General features: G+C 39.8%; 1 protein-coding gene across 3 annotated transcripts in view; it reads left to right on the top strand.

Annotated features, from left to right (window-relative positions):
* Nucleotides 1-18,333, top strand: part of PTBP1 (polypyrimidine tract binding protein 1) — a 31,572-nt gene extending 13,239 nt beyond the window's left edge. For 2 of the 3 annotated variants that reach the window (XM_009331835.1, XM_009331837.1), the window contains 13 exons: nucleotides 3,158-3,233; nucleotides 4,219-4,391; nucleotides 5,442-5,588; nucleotides 6,847-7,017; nucleotides 7,808-7,918; nucleotides 8,299-8,473; nucleotides 9,081-9,170; nucleotides 10,482-10,630; nucleotides 13,341-13,374; nucleotides 13,871-13,963; nucleotides 14,339-14,555; nucleotides 14,806-14,883; nucleotides 15,287-18,333. In XM_009331835.1, the coding sequence (XP_009330110.1) occupies nucleotides 3,158-3,233; nucleotides 4,219-4,391; nucleotides 5,442-5,588; nucleotides 6,847-7,017; nucleotides 7,808-7,918; nucleotides 8,299-8,473; nucleotides 9,081-9,170; nucleotides 10,482-10,630; nucleotides 13,341-13,374; nucleotides 13,871-13,963; nucleotides 14,339-14,555; nucleotides 14,806-14,883; nucleotides 15,287-15,419 (1,647 nt within the window). In that variant the 3' untranslated portion in view covers nucleotides 15,420-18,333. The remainder of the gene's footprint in view (nucleotides 1-3,157; nucleotides 3,234-4,218; nucleotides 4,392-5,441; nucleotides 5,589-6,846; nucleotides 7,018-7,807; nucleotides 7,919-8,298; nucleotides 8,474-9,080; nucleotides 9,171-10,481; nucleotides 10,631-13,340; nucleotides 13,375-13,870; nucleotides 13,964-14,338; nucleotides 14,556-14,805; nucleotides 14,884-15,286) is intronic. The other variant, XM_009331836.1, reaches the window with a different exon arrangement.

Raw genomic sequence — 18,333 nt, forward strand, 5'->3', positions numbered from 1 at the left:
GAGTGCAGATTAAAAAAGTGCTTGTTTTCAATTTGCCTCAGGTTAGGTCATTCCAAAAAGCAACTGTCAATAGAGATTTCTTCTGGCTATCAGAGATCAGCTCCAACAGTAACAGAGGAAGAACAAGCACTGATGAAAAGTCGTAGTCGATACAACTTCCTTCTGTTGTGGGAAGCTTGCCAGCACTGGTCTGTACCTGTGTGAGGATGGCAGCACCGTGTAACTCCTTGGTGCATTGGGTATGCTCCTCTTAGGTTTGCACTTTAAAAGCCATTCTTTTAAAGGGAGTCTGTGTGGAATAATTCTGGTATAACTGCACAGTACTATGTATGTACTGTCTGTAAACTTCCTTGTGTAGAGAAAATACCATGGAATAATGGTAGTTTTCCAACTGCTGCAGTCTTCTCTCTTCATTTGCATGTACTTCCAGCTGGGAAGCTTACAAATTGACTGCTGCTTCTTTTGGTGTCGAACAATCATCCCCCTCTGCCTCCTGGCTCTGGTCACAGCAGGCAGTGTAGACAGTCTCCAAGATAAGAGGGGAGTGGATTTGAAATTGTGCTTTCATTAAAGAAACATCGACATGTGGAAACCAGCAGCAATGAGCATTCCTTGTCAAAGTGCCCTGCAAGTAAATTTTCAAATATGTGAGAAAATGTTTATTTTAAACGAGCCATTAGGAAAGTTAAATTCAGGGAATTTAAATTCTTTCCATAATAGTATAAATGTTTGTTTTTCCAGTTTATAGTTTCCTAGTGTTGCCTCCATGAGAGCCAAGTATGTGGCTTGTTCTCCTGGCGTTTCCATGATGGATTGCAAGGGCTGCTGCCTGAGTATGCTTGCACAGATGCATTGATTCATACTGGGAGTGCTGGAGTTCTGTATGTTCAGAAATTTACAGGTTGCTATTTAAGAACAGTTTTTTACAAGTTCAAGGCCCATTAGGGCCTGATGCGAGGGGTTTCATGAGGGCAGTGAACACTTGTCTGCATTGGTAGGGCTTTTGTTTGCTGGTGGGTGGTTCTTGTAAATAGCTGCCAGTTGTATCCTGGGCCATGAGAAGTAAAGCTGTACCTGTAGTGGTTGCAGTGGTTCAGACACAAGAGTGTTTTTACAGTAAACTCGTGGGGTTTTTTTAGCCTTGGAATTATGCATTAGAGTCATCAAAAGGATGGGATCACAGTCTAATAGCCTCCCAGACTAGGTTGCCTCTCACTGTACTCAGGAATCCAAGTGCTAATTAGAACAGCTGTTAAAAGGCCTATTCCTAATTACTACACCCTGTTAGAAGAAGGAGACCTTGCTCAGTGCCCGTAGCCTTTGTGGAACCTGGTCAGTGCTTGCAGGTGACCAGCAGCAGCACATGAACCGCAGTTTTGGAACCTGGCCTAATTTCTCCTATTCAGGACATCAAAGTCCTTGAGCCTGTCTTTGAAGAGCTAGCAGTGAGTAGCCAAACAGGAAATTCAAGATTTGAGGGGGGGACACACAAAACCTGTGTCTGTAATTCAGTGTTCTGGGGCTTCTGGTGTGACCTACTTTTCCAACCTGTTTGCTGGGGAAGTTGAGCGGAGAGCTTTTGTTGTTGTGCAGATACTGTTACTGCAGGTGCCACCAGATATAGGGCATGGTGGAAGATAGAGTTTCTGGTGGCCACAGTGTGAAGCAGGGTATGTTTCCATCGAGATGGGTGGGAGTTGGCCAAGGCAGGGACGAGCTCTGTTCTTTTTTCTGTTGATGAAAGCCTTTTAGTGTGGCATTTCTGTGCAAGAGTAATGTAGAAAATTATGAGAAAATGCTTTTATGTGTTAAATTTATATTACCATGTTTGCTCACAGTTTACAATGGGATTTGAAATCTTCTATATAACTTGTTTGAAATTAAGCCATACTGATTTTAAGCTGTATTATGTATATAAGTATAGATTGTGCTAAGAAGTAATTTGTAGTCTTGTTTGCTTTTGTCTTAGTGTTTTTCGTACCTCTTACTTGGGTTAGACTAGACTTGGTCAGTTGAGGTAATTTGGGTGACTTTACAGAGAATGCTGTAATGAATTGAAACACATAATTGCGTACAGTAATCTGTTCCATAGATCTGTTTAGCTTTATTTGCAGGGAATGGAGTTGAAATGCACAGTGCCTGTGGTAAGAAAAATCAAAGAATCAAGATGTTGGGATATGCTGTGCTACTCACAGCTTTGTTTTGCAAGTAGCCATGTTGACTTCAAGGTAGAATAGTGCGAAAGGCAATGGAGGATGGTATTACAAAAATTTTGTACCTGTGGTACTTGGGTTTCTCTGCTTCAGAATGTTAGTCTGTCTTTTTACTTAAATGGACTTGCTGAGACTTTATGGTACTGTTGTCCTAGAAGTTGTTGCTGCTGTTCTGGGGATTATGGCTAGAAAACAAACCAGTGATCAGACTATTTTGTGCTAGAATCCAAATTATATGTGGAGCTATTTCTGCTGTAAAATTTGAAAAGGAGCTTTTTGCTAGTAGCTTTACTTTCCTGACCTGCCCTTTCTTGGGGTAGGGAGGGGAAGAGATCCTTTTCTTTCAGGTCTCAGTTTCTCCAAGTTGCATCTTCTGCTTGTAACTGGAAAATAACACAACTTTTGGTTCATAATTGCCAAGTCATACACTAACGGTTTTGGCCAGCTTCTGATAACTTGTCTTTTGCTTAAGACTTCCTTATTCCTGGTAACCCACAGTAAAATAATCTCTGTCCTCTTAATGACTGCCAGGAGGCCTATCTGTTTTGCTCTTCCTGATCAACTGCAGTGGTGTTCTAGCTTAGCCTAAAAGAATGAAAATCTTGTCTGAGTAGTCAGAAATCTGTTTTGTTAGATACAATAGGAGAATGTGAATATCAATGCACAACGCTGCATTTAGTGGCCTCAGACAATTCAGCAATGCTTCAGATTGCTAATGCGTAGCTGAAAAGAGATATTGGATAGTGCCACTCAATTACTAAATTGGATCTTATTTATATTTAATTTATGATGGAGGTGAGGTTCACTGCCCACTGTCAGTATATTTTCACTTACACTTCTGTTCAGCTTCTCCACACCTTAATCTCAGTCGTTCTGCTTTAGGAGTGCCTGAATAGAATTTAGTAAAAATGCTGTCAGTTTACCTTTTGTCATTTTTTTTCCAGCGGGGATCTGACGAGCTTTTCTCTACTTGTGTTACTAACGGACCCTTTATCATGAGCAGCAACTCTTCTTCTGCAGGTAATATTCCCTATAAAAAAGAATAGCAATTGATAAGTATTGCAAATACTATGAGGATGTCTGTGTTTTCCTCACTTAGTCTTAATTATAAAATCTCTTAATTTTTAGTATTTATTAGGCCTTTTGTAGGACAGTGCTGAATAATAATAAACTTCTGCCCTATACCCATAAAAGGTTAGCAGACTGAATAAAATTGTTGCAGGACAGTTGCTAAAATGATTTTACAGAATTAGAACATGCAGGTTTTGCTGTAAACTGTTACACTTAAAGCACAGTTGAATTTCATGTAGGGTTATTTTGGCTGTATGTAGTAGTTTGCTGCTGTTTGGGAGTCTTAAACCATCTAGAGGTTAGTATTCCCACCCAAGATGGTATCCTTGGGTGCTCAGCCCAGAATTTTGCCCTCTGTGCTTGTCAGTGCCTTGAATTGTCTTACTTTGAGCTACCATTGTCTTTTGAGTCCCTTCATGTTCTGCCTGTGGCTTCCCTGCCAGACTGTATCAGCTCATGTCTTTGCTGGTGTGCTGCTGACAGTCTTTACCACGTGTATAATCCATCTGATCTAAAATTACATTTTGGTTCATATTTGTTTTAATATTACTTGCTTTAAGATGTCCCCTTCAGACTGCTTCATTGCCAAGAATACCAGTCAAAGTGAAAAAGAATAAAGCAGCAATCTAGAATTAGTGGCTCAGACCTACACAAAGTAGAAATGTGGGTGTGTGTGTGCTGTAAACAAGCTGTAAAATGGCCACTGGAGAGTTGATTGCATTGCAGTGGCATTCAGCTATGTCACTTGCATCGTGTAACTTGAAAAATGAGTAAAACCATGTGTCTTCAGACTCTAGTTAAATTAGACTATGGAATTTCTCTGTAATAGAGAGTAATAACTGGATGGGGAGCACAAACTGTATGTCAGAAGTGGTAAGTGTGTGCATATTCTTTCAAACTGACTCTAATAAGCAGAAACTCTTGCTTTTTACAGCTAATGGAAATGACAGCAAAAAATTCAAAGGTGATAGTAGAAGTGCTGGGGTCCCATCCCGAGTAATCCACGTCCGTAAACTCCCCAGTGACGTCACGGAGGCAGAGGTCATTTCTTTGGGCTTACCTTTTGGCAAGGTCACCAATCTTCTAATGTTGAAAGGAAAAAATCAGGTATTGTCTGTATAATTGAAAGCAGGGTTTATGTCAAAGACTTGATGAGTTTGTCATCAGTAAACCAGATCCAAGTTGTTTAAACAACTGTGATGTATTAGGAGTCAATAACTTCTGCATACTATTATTTTACTTTTCCATGATTATCCCATGAGCTGTAGAAAATACTATTTTCAGACTGTACAAGGAGCTAAGTCCATAATTATAGGTTGTCATTTCTAATTAGCATTATGCCTGGTTTTTAAATTACAGACCAGGTAAATTATTTGGACAGCAGTGACATGAGTTGGCCTTTTTCACGCAAGCCAGCTTGACAGTTGAGTAACCACCAGTGTAACTTTGCATATTAAGGACACCTTAACAGATACAATATATTAGCTGGGTAAAGCTAAAACACTCTTGGGTAATGCAGAAGGTGTGCACTAATTTGGTAACTAAAATTGTCTTACAAATTAAGGAGTAAAAAAGCAAGCCAGCTTTAATCATTGCTTAAAATACTGTGTCTTTAATCTTAATTATGAAAATGTGCCTCTGATATATTGCATGGTGTGATTATATGTAAGTATTTAATGTAATGACTTGCTACAATCCCTTACATTTTTGTTTTGAAGTAGAGGAGACCATAAAGGTACGGAACAGTGAGTGGGCTTACTGCTCTGTAGAGAAGTATGGAAAGTTGCTTAATATGATTAAGTGTTAAGATTCTGGATTATTGCTGTATTCTTGTGTTCTTGCAGACACTTCTGTCACTGCCAGTTTCCTAAATATATGTAGCATGGAGATCTTAGGATGAGACTGAAACATTATATACATTAAGTCAGTCTGGACAGTGAAGATCCTCATTTGTTCTACGTACAGTTGGTTCTTAAACAATTCTGTGTACAAAACCTTGCATGTAAATGGAGTTGTGAAAATCAAATACAGTTAGAATTCAACTGGAAATTCCTCCTAAGGTTATCAATCGCATAATGCTGTTGTCAAGTGTTAATGCTGTCTCCTAGCATGAGCCGCTTTGATAATATGTCAATGTTGGATTTGACTTCTGCGCAGGCTTTCATAGAAATGAATACAGAGGAGGCAGCCAACACCATGGTAAACTACTACACCACAGTCACTCCAGTCCTTCGAAGCCAGCCCATCTATATTCAGTTCTCCAACCACAAGGAGCTTAAGACAGACAACTCTCCAAACCAAGCAGTTAGTTTTTGTTCTTTACATTGTCATACTCTGGTGGGAGGGACAGACAGTTCTCTGCTGCTGTTTTGATTTGTGCTGCTGGTGTAGACCTGGGAGGGTTTTGAGGTTTGGTTTGACTATCAAAATGCTAAACAGAGCATACTAGCTTGTAGCTTATGGAATAAGGACTCCTATAATAGCTTTTATCCAAAGTCTTCAGCAGACTGTTAAATGAGCTGCTAAAACTGCCTTAATGTCAGGGGAAGAAAATACATAGTGAATATGAGATCATGAGAAGTGGTGTTTTAGCATTCTTTAGTTAGAAACAGTACCTGAATACCTATCTAAAGACTTGATTAATGTTTAGTGCTTTAGGACGTTTGTTTCTAATATTTGAAAGATTTATATAAAATTAAACTCTGATGGGGCAAAACCTGTGTCTGCATTAGAGTACAATCTGTTGCTGGTAAGTGCTGGCTTTAAGGCAGGCAGCACTTGAACACAGTGGTTCTTAAGGCTTTGGGCTGTCTAGAGTTTCTGTGCAAGATATGCTCTGCATAGGGTAAAAGTTCCCTTTTTCAGCTCAACTGCTCTTGGCAATTTTTCAGGACAGGAACACTGGAAAGAAGTTCAAGTTACTTGTGCCTCCTTATCAGGGGTGGCTGCTGAGTACATCCAGTTTGCCTCCTCTCACTTTTCAGGCTGACTTTCATCAGGAGGATCAGAGCATCTAATGCTGTGCAGATTAAATGCTACTATTCGGTGCATCTAACAAAGCCAGAATCTGATGCACAACAGTGAGCACTTCATAATGTTATATGCGTGAGGGGGGGACTCTACAGGAAAACTCCAAGTCAGTTTTCACTCCTGGATCCCTATAGCAGATGTGCATTAATCTTTCAGTCTTGTCAGCTTCCGTAGTATTCTGGAGATGGCGTGTCACCCCAGAAGAGCCTAGTTTTTCCTTTTTTCTAAACAATGGAATGATTTTGCTGCATCAGTAGATGCTGAGCAAGGTTCTAGCAGTAGCATAAGTACTTCATATTTTATTTAGTTTGTATTTTTGCATTGCTTTTATTGATTGGGGTAGTCTGTATTGTCCATGTTTAAAATGTACTAAAGTCATTGTATCCCCAGCCTTAGGAACAGTAAACTGCTTTCTGTTGTTCTGCTAACTGTTGAGTTCTGCTAGTAGTTTGCAGATAGGAAACTCAAGAAAAGCTGAATGTGTATTTTTGCAAGCAGAAGTGTTGGTCTAACAGGATGTTTGGTTCTGCAGCGTGCCCAAGCAGCTCTGCAAGCAGTGAATTCTGTTCAGTCTGGAAACCTAGCGCTGTCAGCCTCTGCTGCAGCAGTAGATGCAGGAATGGCGATGGCTGGCCAGAGCCCTGTCCTGAGGATCATTGTTGAGAATCTCTTCTATCCTGTCACTCTAGATGTTCTGCATCAGGTAAAACATGTTGCTGCAACTTTTGAAGATTGTCCTGGAGGAAGGGGTAGCAACAAATAGTGATTTGTTGTATTTGCAATGTCTGTTCTAACAGCATGTGTTTATCATCTGTGTAACTCAAGTTCTGAACATAGCTGCCAAATTTCTGCTTTCTGGAGACCCTGACACCTACACAAGATTCTTCTATTTTTGGTCCCAGTCTGGCCAGACTTTAATTTCCAGATATTTGATTGCTGGTCCGTTTTAATTAGATTAGTCTGGTACAGTCTAAGGGACAAATATTTATGTTTTCAAGACAGATCTTCAAGTTCTGTTTAGGGTTTAGCAGAAGTAGCTGCTACATGTCCTTGTGTGAGGGTAGGGGGAAAACGAATCGTGTCCAGGAGTTCTTTAGGCAGCAGCCTATTTGGAAAGTTCCTGCTGTCTGCTGTGGTTGCTTAACTTAATCTTCATGTTTAAAATGCAAGCTTGACTGCATTTAAGAATCCCTAAAATTCTTGGAAAAGTTCCAGTTTGTGAAGGTGTATGTGAATGTGCCTGTGTTAAGAATTCATAACAAACAAAAACTTTATTAAGGGGGCAGTTCAGTTACCCTCATGTTTTTCTAGTCCGATGCCATGATGCAAGTTAAACAATGCCCATGGTGTAGTTTAAAACCTTAAATTTTTAAGCTGGAAAGCGAACAAGGTGAAAGGATAACTTTTGTTGTTTCTGCTTCTAATAATGGAGATCAATGTGAAATTAACTTACTGGAAATGAGATAACAAGATATGCAAATATTATCTTGCAGATTTTTTCCAAATTTGGTACAGTCTTGAAAATAATTACATTCACGAAGAACAACCAATTTCAGGCCCTGTTACAATATGCTGACCCAGTGAGTGCTCAGCATGCCAAACTGGTGAGTAATATGCTTGCAGTGCTAAACACCTGAATTATTTTAACTTTTAGGCTTGCTTTTATTAATCTAGGATCAATGTTAGAATCTAGCATTTTGGAGTATTCTGTGGTCATATTAGGTTATGCGAGCATTGCCCTGATGGCAGATCACACGTGCCAGTGGGAGGGAATTTCCCCACCAAGAGCAGGATGGCTAACTTGGGTGAATACTGAAGGGGATAAAAAGAAGCAGTGATTTCTCCACATAAAGCAAGGTACCTGCTCCATCTGAAGATACACGCTGGTACCTGGGATGATGTAACACCTTCTCTCTTCAGAGATTTGTTGCTGTGATCTTAGTATAAATGCATCTTGGATGAAGAATGGTTTGTTTCCTTGCAGTCTTTAGACGGACAGAATATCTACAATGCCTGTTGTACGCTGCGCATAGATTTCTCAAAGCTCACGAGTCTCAATGTAAAATACAATAACGATAAGAGCAGAGATTATACACGGCCAGACCTACCTTCTGGGGATAACCAGCCCTCTCTTGATCAGACCATGGCAGCTGCTTTTGGTGAGAATTCTTGAAGTGGGAGCAGGACAAACGTAACTGATATGTGTGTCAGTTGGGGAAAGGGAGGGGACATAATCCTATTTTACTTGGTCATACAAAATTTTTGAACACAATGTGACTAATGAGGAAAATTTGGGAACCACTGAATCAGACTAGTGCAAAATACTAGTAGGTGGGTGTGGGTGCATGCTACTGCTTTGAAAGCTCTTCTCCATTTGAGTGAGGACTGTTTAAGGTTTTCCAGCTGTCTGCTTCTAGTGCCATCTGCTGTTTTGCCTACAGTATGGACTCAGTGATAATTTGGGGTGTTGTAACCTATACTTTGAAAACTATGTTGTGGTTAAACAGTTGCAGGAGCTACTAGCTTGTATTCTGGTCAACAGCTATATTCTAATAGCTGTTTCAGAACAGCAGAGTTAGGAGGAATAGGTTTTGTAACTTCTTGAAGTTCAGTGTTACATTAGAGGCATTTTTGAATTACTGTGTATGTTTTAGGGTTTAGCTTTCAACTAAATGCTTATGTTGAAGGACAGATCAAGACATTCCAGCCCAGTCTAGAGTTTTCTTGCTATTGGGTGTCTTTGTATAATGCGTATATCTTTACCAGGTGCCCCAGGAATAATTTCTGCTTCTCCATATGCGGGAGCTGGCTTTCCTCCTGCCTTTGCAATTCCTCAGGCTGCAGGTACTGTATTTCGTAAGTTGAAATTTTATATAGGTTTTCTATTGCTGAAGCATCTTGATGTTTTAAAGCTAAGTAGTGATTATTTTTGTTGGGGTTAGTCATGTAAATTCTAAATGCTGGCATTCAGGCACAGAAGGGAATTGTGGTTCAGTACATAATCTTAACTAGGAATGCGAGTGTGCAACTGTAGCACCTCTGGCTAGGCAATATCCTAGGGGCAAGAGGAAAATAGGAGTAGCAGGATGGGAGAGACAGTAAAGGCAGTATTTAAGGGAGGTGGGGGAGATAAAACTTTTTGTATTCTGAATTTCCTCATGTGGTTGCAGAGGTTGGGAACTTAGATGTCTGTAAGTGTGGTCAAAAGTAAGGAATCTTTGTCTGTTTTTCCTAAATATTTTGAGTAAAGCTAGTATTTAAACATGAAGCTAATTGCATACACTGTTACAGTTGCACTGTGGAGTTTACAGCTCATATTGCAGGTAACAAATTATTGCTACTTACAGAAGTAGCCCAGTGTTTGAGATTAAAGACTTAAGTTTTAGGTGCTAAATAGGCTCATTGGAGTGCTAGACTAAACAATTTTTGCTTTGTTTTTCATAGCATACCAAGCTATGTTGACTTTCTTGTAACTTGATGGAATTTCCTTGCTTATGACAAACAAGCACAGATCAAACTTTTCAACTGTTAATGTTTTGTTAGTATCCTGTCCTGTTGGGGAAATAGACAATGCCACTTTGAGAAGTAATTTCATTTAATCAATTACTAGCAATTGTTTCTTGAATTCTAAAGCTCTTCCCTTTGGAGGGCTAATACAGTGAAGGACCAGATGTTACTGTGAGCAACCTAGAAATGCCTATAAATAAAACTTTAATGTTTCTCCATTCAAGAAGAGATTAGCTGATGGTAGCATACAGTATCTGGTTGTTATATGCATGGTTAAAGAACAAAGCATTTTTGGCATGCACTGGTTGGAAAGACCCTTACAAATGCACTGTTTGTGATACCTTTCCTGCACCAACAGAGCTGAGGCTTTGTGCTGATTCCGCTTCTTGTGAAACATGCAAAATATTGTAGTCAACAAGATAGCGCTGAGAGGCACCTGTTAAGCACCAGGCACTGCAAGAGCAAATACTATTAGAAATCAAAACATTTCCTGCAGCACCAGAATTGGAGGCTCCTGTTGCTCTTAGAATATATGGTCACTGTGTTTTGAATGGTTACTTGCATGTTACAAAAGGCGTGCTGTTCTCCCTTCTGGTGCAGCAAATACACTAGAGTACATGCTGTTAATTTCTTTACTGGTTAATATTCTTTAATTTCCAGGCCTGTCAGTTCCAAATGTTCATGGAGCACTAGCTCCTTTGGCTATCCCATCAGCAGCAGCTGCAGCGGCTGCAGCAGGACGGATTGCCATTCCCGGCCTCGCTGGGGCAGGGAACTCCGTTCTGCTGGTTAGCAATCTGAATCCTGAGGTTAGTGGAGTCCTAACTTTACTTTTTTCTCCTTCCTGTTACCTCTGCTTTCACTTTCTGAACACAGATTGTGCTGAAACTCATTGAAAGTGAAATCCTACTGTATCCTAAAGGAAACGGCAAAACTAGAAAAGCAGATGACGTGCTCTGCCAGCTCTAAAACTCAAAGCAGATCAGTACTCTAGTTGCTGAAGGGAAATGAGAAAGTCCATCTCTCAAATTAAAATCTTGCTCTTCTTTGGTTCAAAGCCAAGGATGCTGCCTGCCTGCTTGTGTCCCATAAAGACTACAATGCCTGTCCCTTGCTCCCTCTTTTATTTGGAGTCTCCCTGCCATTCCCATGGAATAGTGTCATTTGGGTCACAGAACAGTCATGTCCATTCTTTCTTTTCCTTAGCATGTTCTAGTTTTTAATACATTAATTCAGAACTACAGAGAGAGTTCATTCTGACCTTTGCTCTTTCTGTGTAGTGTCTGGACCCCTGCCAGCTTGACTTTGTACCTGTGCAGTATTTCCTCTGCCATGTGCTTGCACATTTTCCCTTTCCAAGATTCCTGGAAGTTTTTCCTTAGCTAAACCCCTTAACAGCTCACAGTTTACATTTTCAATTCCACTTAACTCAGTGAGTTGAACTATTTGGGTTTCTTTAAAAATAAAGCAAGTAATATTTGAACAAAAATCTTCTTTAATGAAAGACGGCATCATGAGAGAATTTGATACGGGTATCTTGGATTTTTCTTCAGTCAGCTTTTGGCTCTTTGTTGGATTGAAAGTGTAGAATCTTCTAGTGTGTGCAGCAGAGTATGATGAGTCTCTGCTGAAAAACACTTTTAACTGGTGGGACTGTGCACACAAGTTAATACTACTTGGCAAAGCTATAAAACTTACTAGTGATGTCAGAGTAACCACAAAACCTCTTTTGCATCAAAGGGGAAGCCTGGATGTGATGAATGATCAAAATATTTAACTCTTGATGAGATGAACCAATTGAATCAGTATTTCAGACTACTCTTTATCTGTCATTACTATTTTCTCCAGGGCATGAAATAATGGCAGGGACCGCGATACAACTTTGATTTGGATGAGTTGCTCTTTCTACCTAGGAACTCCTCTGCCATTCCAGGAACTGTCATCTCTGGCTTGGTCCCAATGACTTGCTGTTCAAACAAAAGTCTTTAACGACGCCAGCTCTTAGTGTTTTTCTCGATCAGTGTGGTACTGTCAAGTGTGTGCTTCTTGGGATGATTTTGCATTGTCTGGATGGCAGTGACAGGACAAGGGACTGTGCTGTACCTCTGTTTAATTTGCACGGGTTCACAGCTCTTAGCAGTGTCTGAACGGTGTGCACAGTTCTTGTTTAAGTAGGAGCAAGCAGTTATTTCATGCCTTGTATTTTTTGATGAGCTCTTCGCTATCCATCCAGCTTGTCTTTGGGCTAGAGAGACTTTGATACTTGTACTGAAGCTGTGAACTAACAGACCTGAAACTTTTTCCATTGCCTGTATAATCAGTGTTGTAGAAACTTACCTATGCCGCAACCAGTTAGTTAAGAGACAGTATTTCTCTGGAGTGACTACTCTGCAATAGTGTATAAGTTTTTTTCTGAATTGGAATGATGGAAACTGAAATTACTCCATTTTTTCTTTCCATGATGAGTGGAAGAAGTCTGCGTGTCTCAGCTTGCATTGACTTCAACTTTGAATGCAGACTCTTGTCTGCGTGCAAAGGTTAGTGTTGTCACTGGGAGCAGAGATGCTTTTCCTGCCTTTCTGGCTGAGTAACAGCAGTTCTGGGTTTCCGCATGGTGAGGTCAAGCCATGGAGATGGAAGGGAATAGAATTCTGTTGCACATGAGGTACCCAGTTCCTTTATAGCAAGTGCTTCTAGCACACCTTTGAGTTTTTTTGTAGTGGTACAGCTGCTCATCTGGATAATTTCTTGCTTTAAAGGCAGTGATTGGTATCTAAATTGGAGTTTCCTTGTTTTGTTACAGCTAAGTATTGCAATATGGATTGCTTCCCATAGTCCCTGGTCCTAAAGCAGCAAATATAGTTGTTTTTTTTACTTGATCCATGAAGTCGTTTCTTCTAAGAAATTCTTGTAATCGGAGAAAATATTTTTAGTCAAATATTAGGGAATACCATTGCAATTTAATTCAATATTAAAGCCTGTAGAAGTCACTCTGTTGTGATACTGTCTCTTACTTCTTCGTATATCTTAAGTAAAAATGCCTTTTCTTTATCATTGTGTTCCACTAGGTAAAACCTATTAACTGTTTCTGTAAACAAGTTATTGTATGTAGAATTCTATAAATCTGACTGATGGAACACTACATATTTCCTTATGTATTTACTGACCTATGTTTTTTGCTACTTTTTTCTTTTCTCCCCATCCCTGAATTTTTTTTCTTCCCCTGATCCGGAATTTCTTTGCCAACTGACTGCACGGTACTTCTGCTTCCTGTTGTTGCTTGAAACAAAAAATAAAAACATTCCCCTTCCAAAAAAAAAAAAACCCTGCTCTTCGGAAACCAACCTGCCCTTCAATATTAACCATCTTGAAAACTTCATCATCCATCAACCAATTTCGCCATTTCCTGCGGGGACTCTGCCCTTCCTCGTTGTGGACGATTTGTGCAACCTCGCTCTCCCCTTCGATTCCTTACCTCTTCCCTGTCCCTCCGCTGCCTTGCTCTGCTGTTCTCTAAAGAGAGTTACACCCCAATGCCTCTTTATTCTTTTCGGTATGTTATTATTCACACTTTTTATTACCTTGTTTTTCATTTATTTGAGATTACTTTTTTGATACTTCAAAAATGTACAGTTTGCAGTTTGCCATTTTTTGAATGCATAATTTCATTTTTACATTGTTTACTTAGTTTGCTATTTAATTTAGTTTGCCTTTATTTTATGTTCAGTTTTGCATGGTTTATTGCTTTGCATGTCTTTTATAAGAGTTTTAAATTGTGATAGCATGCTAAATTGTCCAGTCTTCTGGCAGTAAGATTTTTGCTTTTTGCTGAAACCCAGTATCTTTTCTTTAATGTATTGTTCCATTATTATTCTGCTATATAAGAATTTTCCTTAATTAGAGCAGAATAAGTAACCATGGTTGGAATGAGATCAGTTCTGGTTGTGAATGAATGTTTTTGCTGTTGGATTGATTAGCTAATACTAAGTTGAATGAGCCTTCATTTTTTCCCCTACCTAAGACTATTCTTGTTTCCTCACTTTTTGAAGGAGTCTATGGTGATGTGCAAAGGGTGAAGATTTTATTTAATAAGAAAGAGAATGCCCTAGTTCAGATGGCTGATGGAAACCAGGCCCAGCTTGGTAAGCAAGCTTAAAAGTATCAGACTGTTAGCATTAAGAGACCTAATGGGTAATGAAAGCTTTAATATCAGTACTTTCTTCTCTTCCAAAAAAGACCCAAAACCTGAATGTGTCCATGCACTTAATTGCTTACCTGCATATGTAGTATGGATTTGGGGCAGCTCTGGAAAAGGTATGGTTCGTGCAAGATAATCTAGAGGGAAAATAGAATAAACAGTACAGTAAGGCAGAGTAACAATGCCTGTCATGCAGTTCCTGGAGGGTGTGGTGGTATCTGCATAGGGAAGAACTAGAATGGAATTCTAGCTTTGATTTAAATGTCTGAACAAAACTGTGAAATACCATTGTAGTCAGTGCTGTCTTTAACCGTTGCAGCCATGAGCCATTTAAATGGTCAGAAGCTTCACGGGAAGCCAATCCGTATAACATTGTCCAAGCATCAGACAGTACAACTTCCTCGTGAGGGACAGGAAGACCAAGGTCTGACTAAGGACTATGGAAATTCTCCTCTACATCGTTTCAAGAAACCAGGCTCCAAAAACTTCCAAAACATCTTTCCCCCTTCTGCCACTCTTCATCTGTCCAATATTCCGTAAGTATCCACGTGGAGAGTTCCTACATGGCTGAGTATAACAATGTTTGCAAATTTAGTGTGAGAGTAAATACGGTCAGCTTTTTGCTGCTAGCAGGACGAAAGTTTGCCCGTCTTCCTGTTGTTCCTCATAGCCTTTCCAGTCCAAGAAGCTACTGTTAGAGAATTTAGAAAAGGCTCTGAGGATTGGGTTTTGGAGATTAATTTAGTCTGTCAACGTACGTTTGACTGGAAAAACTATTTGTTTCAGACCTTCAATAACTGAAGAAGATCTTAAGATGTTGTTTTCAAGCAACGGTGGGATGGTCAAAGGATTCAAATTCTTCCAGTAAGTGTTTTCTCTTACGGCCTGTCCTTACACTGGGCTTTTCAATATGAGGAGGGTTAGAAGCACTTAGTTCTGATCGAATTCCAACGCAGGCTAAGTGAAAGGTGAGCAGAATCATCACTAATGTAGTATTTGACTCTCTGGAATAAAGAATTCCAGAGTAACCCTGGATTGTGTGCATGGTGAGTATGAGTTGATGAAGAAAACTAAGGTAGCTGAGTGAGAAGTTTGGATATGCATGTTTATCATATAGCTATACTCTTCCGTATAAAAATAAAATATACTGCAATTACCTGGGTAGTTAATTTTCTGCTGGCCTTGTGGAGTGCTAGGTAAGAAAGCTTGCATCCAGTTAGGCAAACTCTGCATACGGTCATACTGAATGTGACTTGTGTCTTGTCAGGAAGGACCGTAAAATGGCTCTGATCCAGATGGGCTCTGTGGAAGAAGCCATTCAATCACTCATTGACCTCCATAATCATGACCTGGGTGAGAATCATCACCTGCGTGTGTCCTTCTCGAAGTCCACCATTTAAAGCTTTGGAAGGCGTGAGACAAAATGGACTTGACTTAAAAACCTCTTGGGTTCAGCCTTGACCTTAAAAGGCTGAACACTAGGGTTTCAACTTCCATCATTCCAGAAAAAAGCCACTTTAAAAATGCAGCTGAAGTGACCTTAAAAGACCAGAGATTTTATTTTTTTAAAGAGAAAATCAGTTTACCGGTTTTTAAAAAAAAAATTAAATCTAATTCATATTGCTAACCTTGCGGTGATGGGTAACAATCTTGACTGTTCAAATAAAAATCACAAGTTAAAGTTTACACTTTGGAACCTGCTCTGGGAAATTCCCCTCCCCTCCTGCTCCTTCTCCCCCAAAAAGCAGATCCTAACAAGTTTATCAGGTTTCACATTGATGCCTTTTTTATTTTCTTTACCCATCCATGCCTTGAAAGACCTAAAACCACTGTGTAAATTCACTTTAGCGCCTTTGAGTCAGGATTTTGCAAAATGCATGGTGTATAGGAGCTCCCAACTCACCCAGCACAAAAATAAGTTGCATTGATCCTACCTTAACTGTGCATCTGCTATCCTGTGCCTTAACCTTTTACTTCTTTGGGGAAAACATCTGAACTGTAGGGAGTGGATTGGGAGAGTTGAGGGGAATGAGTGAGCTCTGGCTTACTGGATCGGCTTGTTGTAGTGAAGGACAGGTGAAGCTGGCAAAGTGGATAAAGAAAATATTGGGCTTTGACTCTTCAGGCAGTTGTATCCCACTGTCCATGAAATGTCTCAATCTGCATAGTATCATGTGTCTTCATGCCACTTTCCAATCTGCTTGTGGTTTATCGCCATCTGCAAACCTTCAAGTGGGAGTTACTTAAGATCCTTTGTCCGTAACATTCAGACTAAGCAGAAAGGTCTGGGTGGGGAAGCGTTCCTGAGACCAAATTACATTCCATTGTCAATAGCAAGTCAACAGGCTCTGCCCTTCACAAGAGCATTGATCAAGATACAAAATTAACCACTGTTGGACACTTGTGAAGACGAATCATTAAGAGTTTGTCAAAATTGTGTGTGTGTATATATATATCTAAATACTTGGCTAGGATTTGAAGAATTATTTGATATCCCACGTTTAGAAAGGTGTTCATGTGAGTCACCTTCGTGCCCCTAATTTGAGATTAACAAGACCAATGTAGCTCTGCCATCATTCTTATAGCATGTCTTCAGCATTTGAGCTTTTTGTTTTAATTCTTGTATTATACTTTTTGATGCCGTTGCTGTCATCTGTGCCTAGCAATATTTCCAGTTGACCAAATATTCTAATCTCTTTATATGCAAAAGAAATAGTTTAAGTACCTTTTTATAGAATGATAAGATGGTATAAACGTAATCTAAATTTACTCCTTTGGTATTACCCTTGTATACTGTACTTATTTTTTTTTTGTAATTGAAACTGTAGGGCAGGAATTTAGTTATCAGGCTGAGGTCATGACTGAGGATGAGTAATGTAATGAAATTGATAAAACATGTTAAGCAAAGCAGATTTTTAAAGCAAAGCGTTTGAGATAACAAGCACAAATAGCTTGTGAATTTAAGTAAAAGGACCCAGGCTAAAGTTTTTACCTTTTTAACCTATAAGCCCAGATTTTTTTAAGTTATAGGAAGGGAATTTATTAAAAGTAGAATGCAGCAGATCGTTTTTTCCCAATGATGCAACCATTTATTTTTTTTTCTGGCTTACAACTCTTTCCCGGGCCATTCTGCCTTCTATTTTGTGTAATCCGATGTTGCCTTACATTTCCCTCTAACCTGCAACCTGTTCGGATGCAAAATAACAAGAATCTTGTACTTTTTTTCAGGGTTTTTCTGCAAATTGTGGACCAAAGTTTGTTTTTTAATTGTCTTAGTGTTGCAAGTTATGATTTCCTTGCTTAGTGTGGGAGCTCTTGACTTGCCTAGCACTGAGTGTTTGGAAAAGTCTTAACTTTTCTTAGTTCCTCCCTGAACTCTTGAGGATGTGAATTATGCTGGAGAAGTGTGTGAAGTTTGAGTGAGGGTTCAGCTTGGGTTGCTGGCATGAGATTGGTAATCCTTGTCTGCCTTAGTCTTTGGCTTGTGGCTGAGGAGTGTGAAAGCATCTTCAGTGAAAGTGTTGCCCCAGTTGAGCTGAGAAAACGTTCAGCTGACAAGCAGATGCTGGTTTCAGTTACCTCTAAATCTGAGTAAGCCTGTTAATGAAGCCTTGTGATCTGCCTCGCTGGAAAGCTCCATGTTTCCTTGCCAGCATCTTGCGTTCAGGAGGGCGAATTCAGGTGTCTTAGTAGTTGTTGTCAGAGTTAATTTGCTCATCTCCCTTCCTCCTGAAGTGAAAAATCCGTTCCTCCTGCAGCCAGGGAGCACTGGCGGTTCGGCTGGTGCTCCTGAGTGTGCCACAGGCAGCACTCCACCTTGTGAGGATCCATGCGCAACCCAAGTGGAACAGCTGTGGTTTAACCTTTAAATGCATTCAATCAACCTCACCCGAGACACTGGGAAGAGGCTTATTGGAATGAAACCTGTCTGGTGGCCTTTAACATTGATTTGGTCAACCCACAGGCTATATATATTTTGCAAAATGCAAGCAAATTAATTGAGGTAACCCCGGAACCCAGGCAATTGTGGGTTTTTCCTTTGGATCCCTGTGTTTGCATGTAAAGAATGTGAGTAACAAAGGGTGTACATATTTATAATTTTTTTATACCTGTTGTAAGACATGAGGGGGCAGCAAAACCCATTTTTTTATGGTGAACAGATGTATTGTATATTTTGATAACAGCTATTACAGGTTCAGTATTGTGGAAGGTGGGGTGGGGAGGGTAAGCATACACAACATCAGAATTCCATTGCCTCTTTCAAAGAATGTTTGTAATGCAAAAAGAAATGAAATTAAAACTATTTTATAACAA

This window comes from Pygoscelis adeliae, unplaced genomic scaffold, assembly GCF_000699105.1.
Source record: "Pygoscelis adeliae isolate BGI_AS28 unplaced genomic scaffold, ASM69910v1 Scaffold239, whole genome shotgun sequence".
Lineage (NCBI taxonomy): Eukaryota > Metazoa > Chordata > Aves > Sphenisciformes > Spheniscidae > Pygoscelis > Pygoscelis adeliae.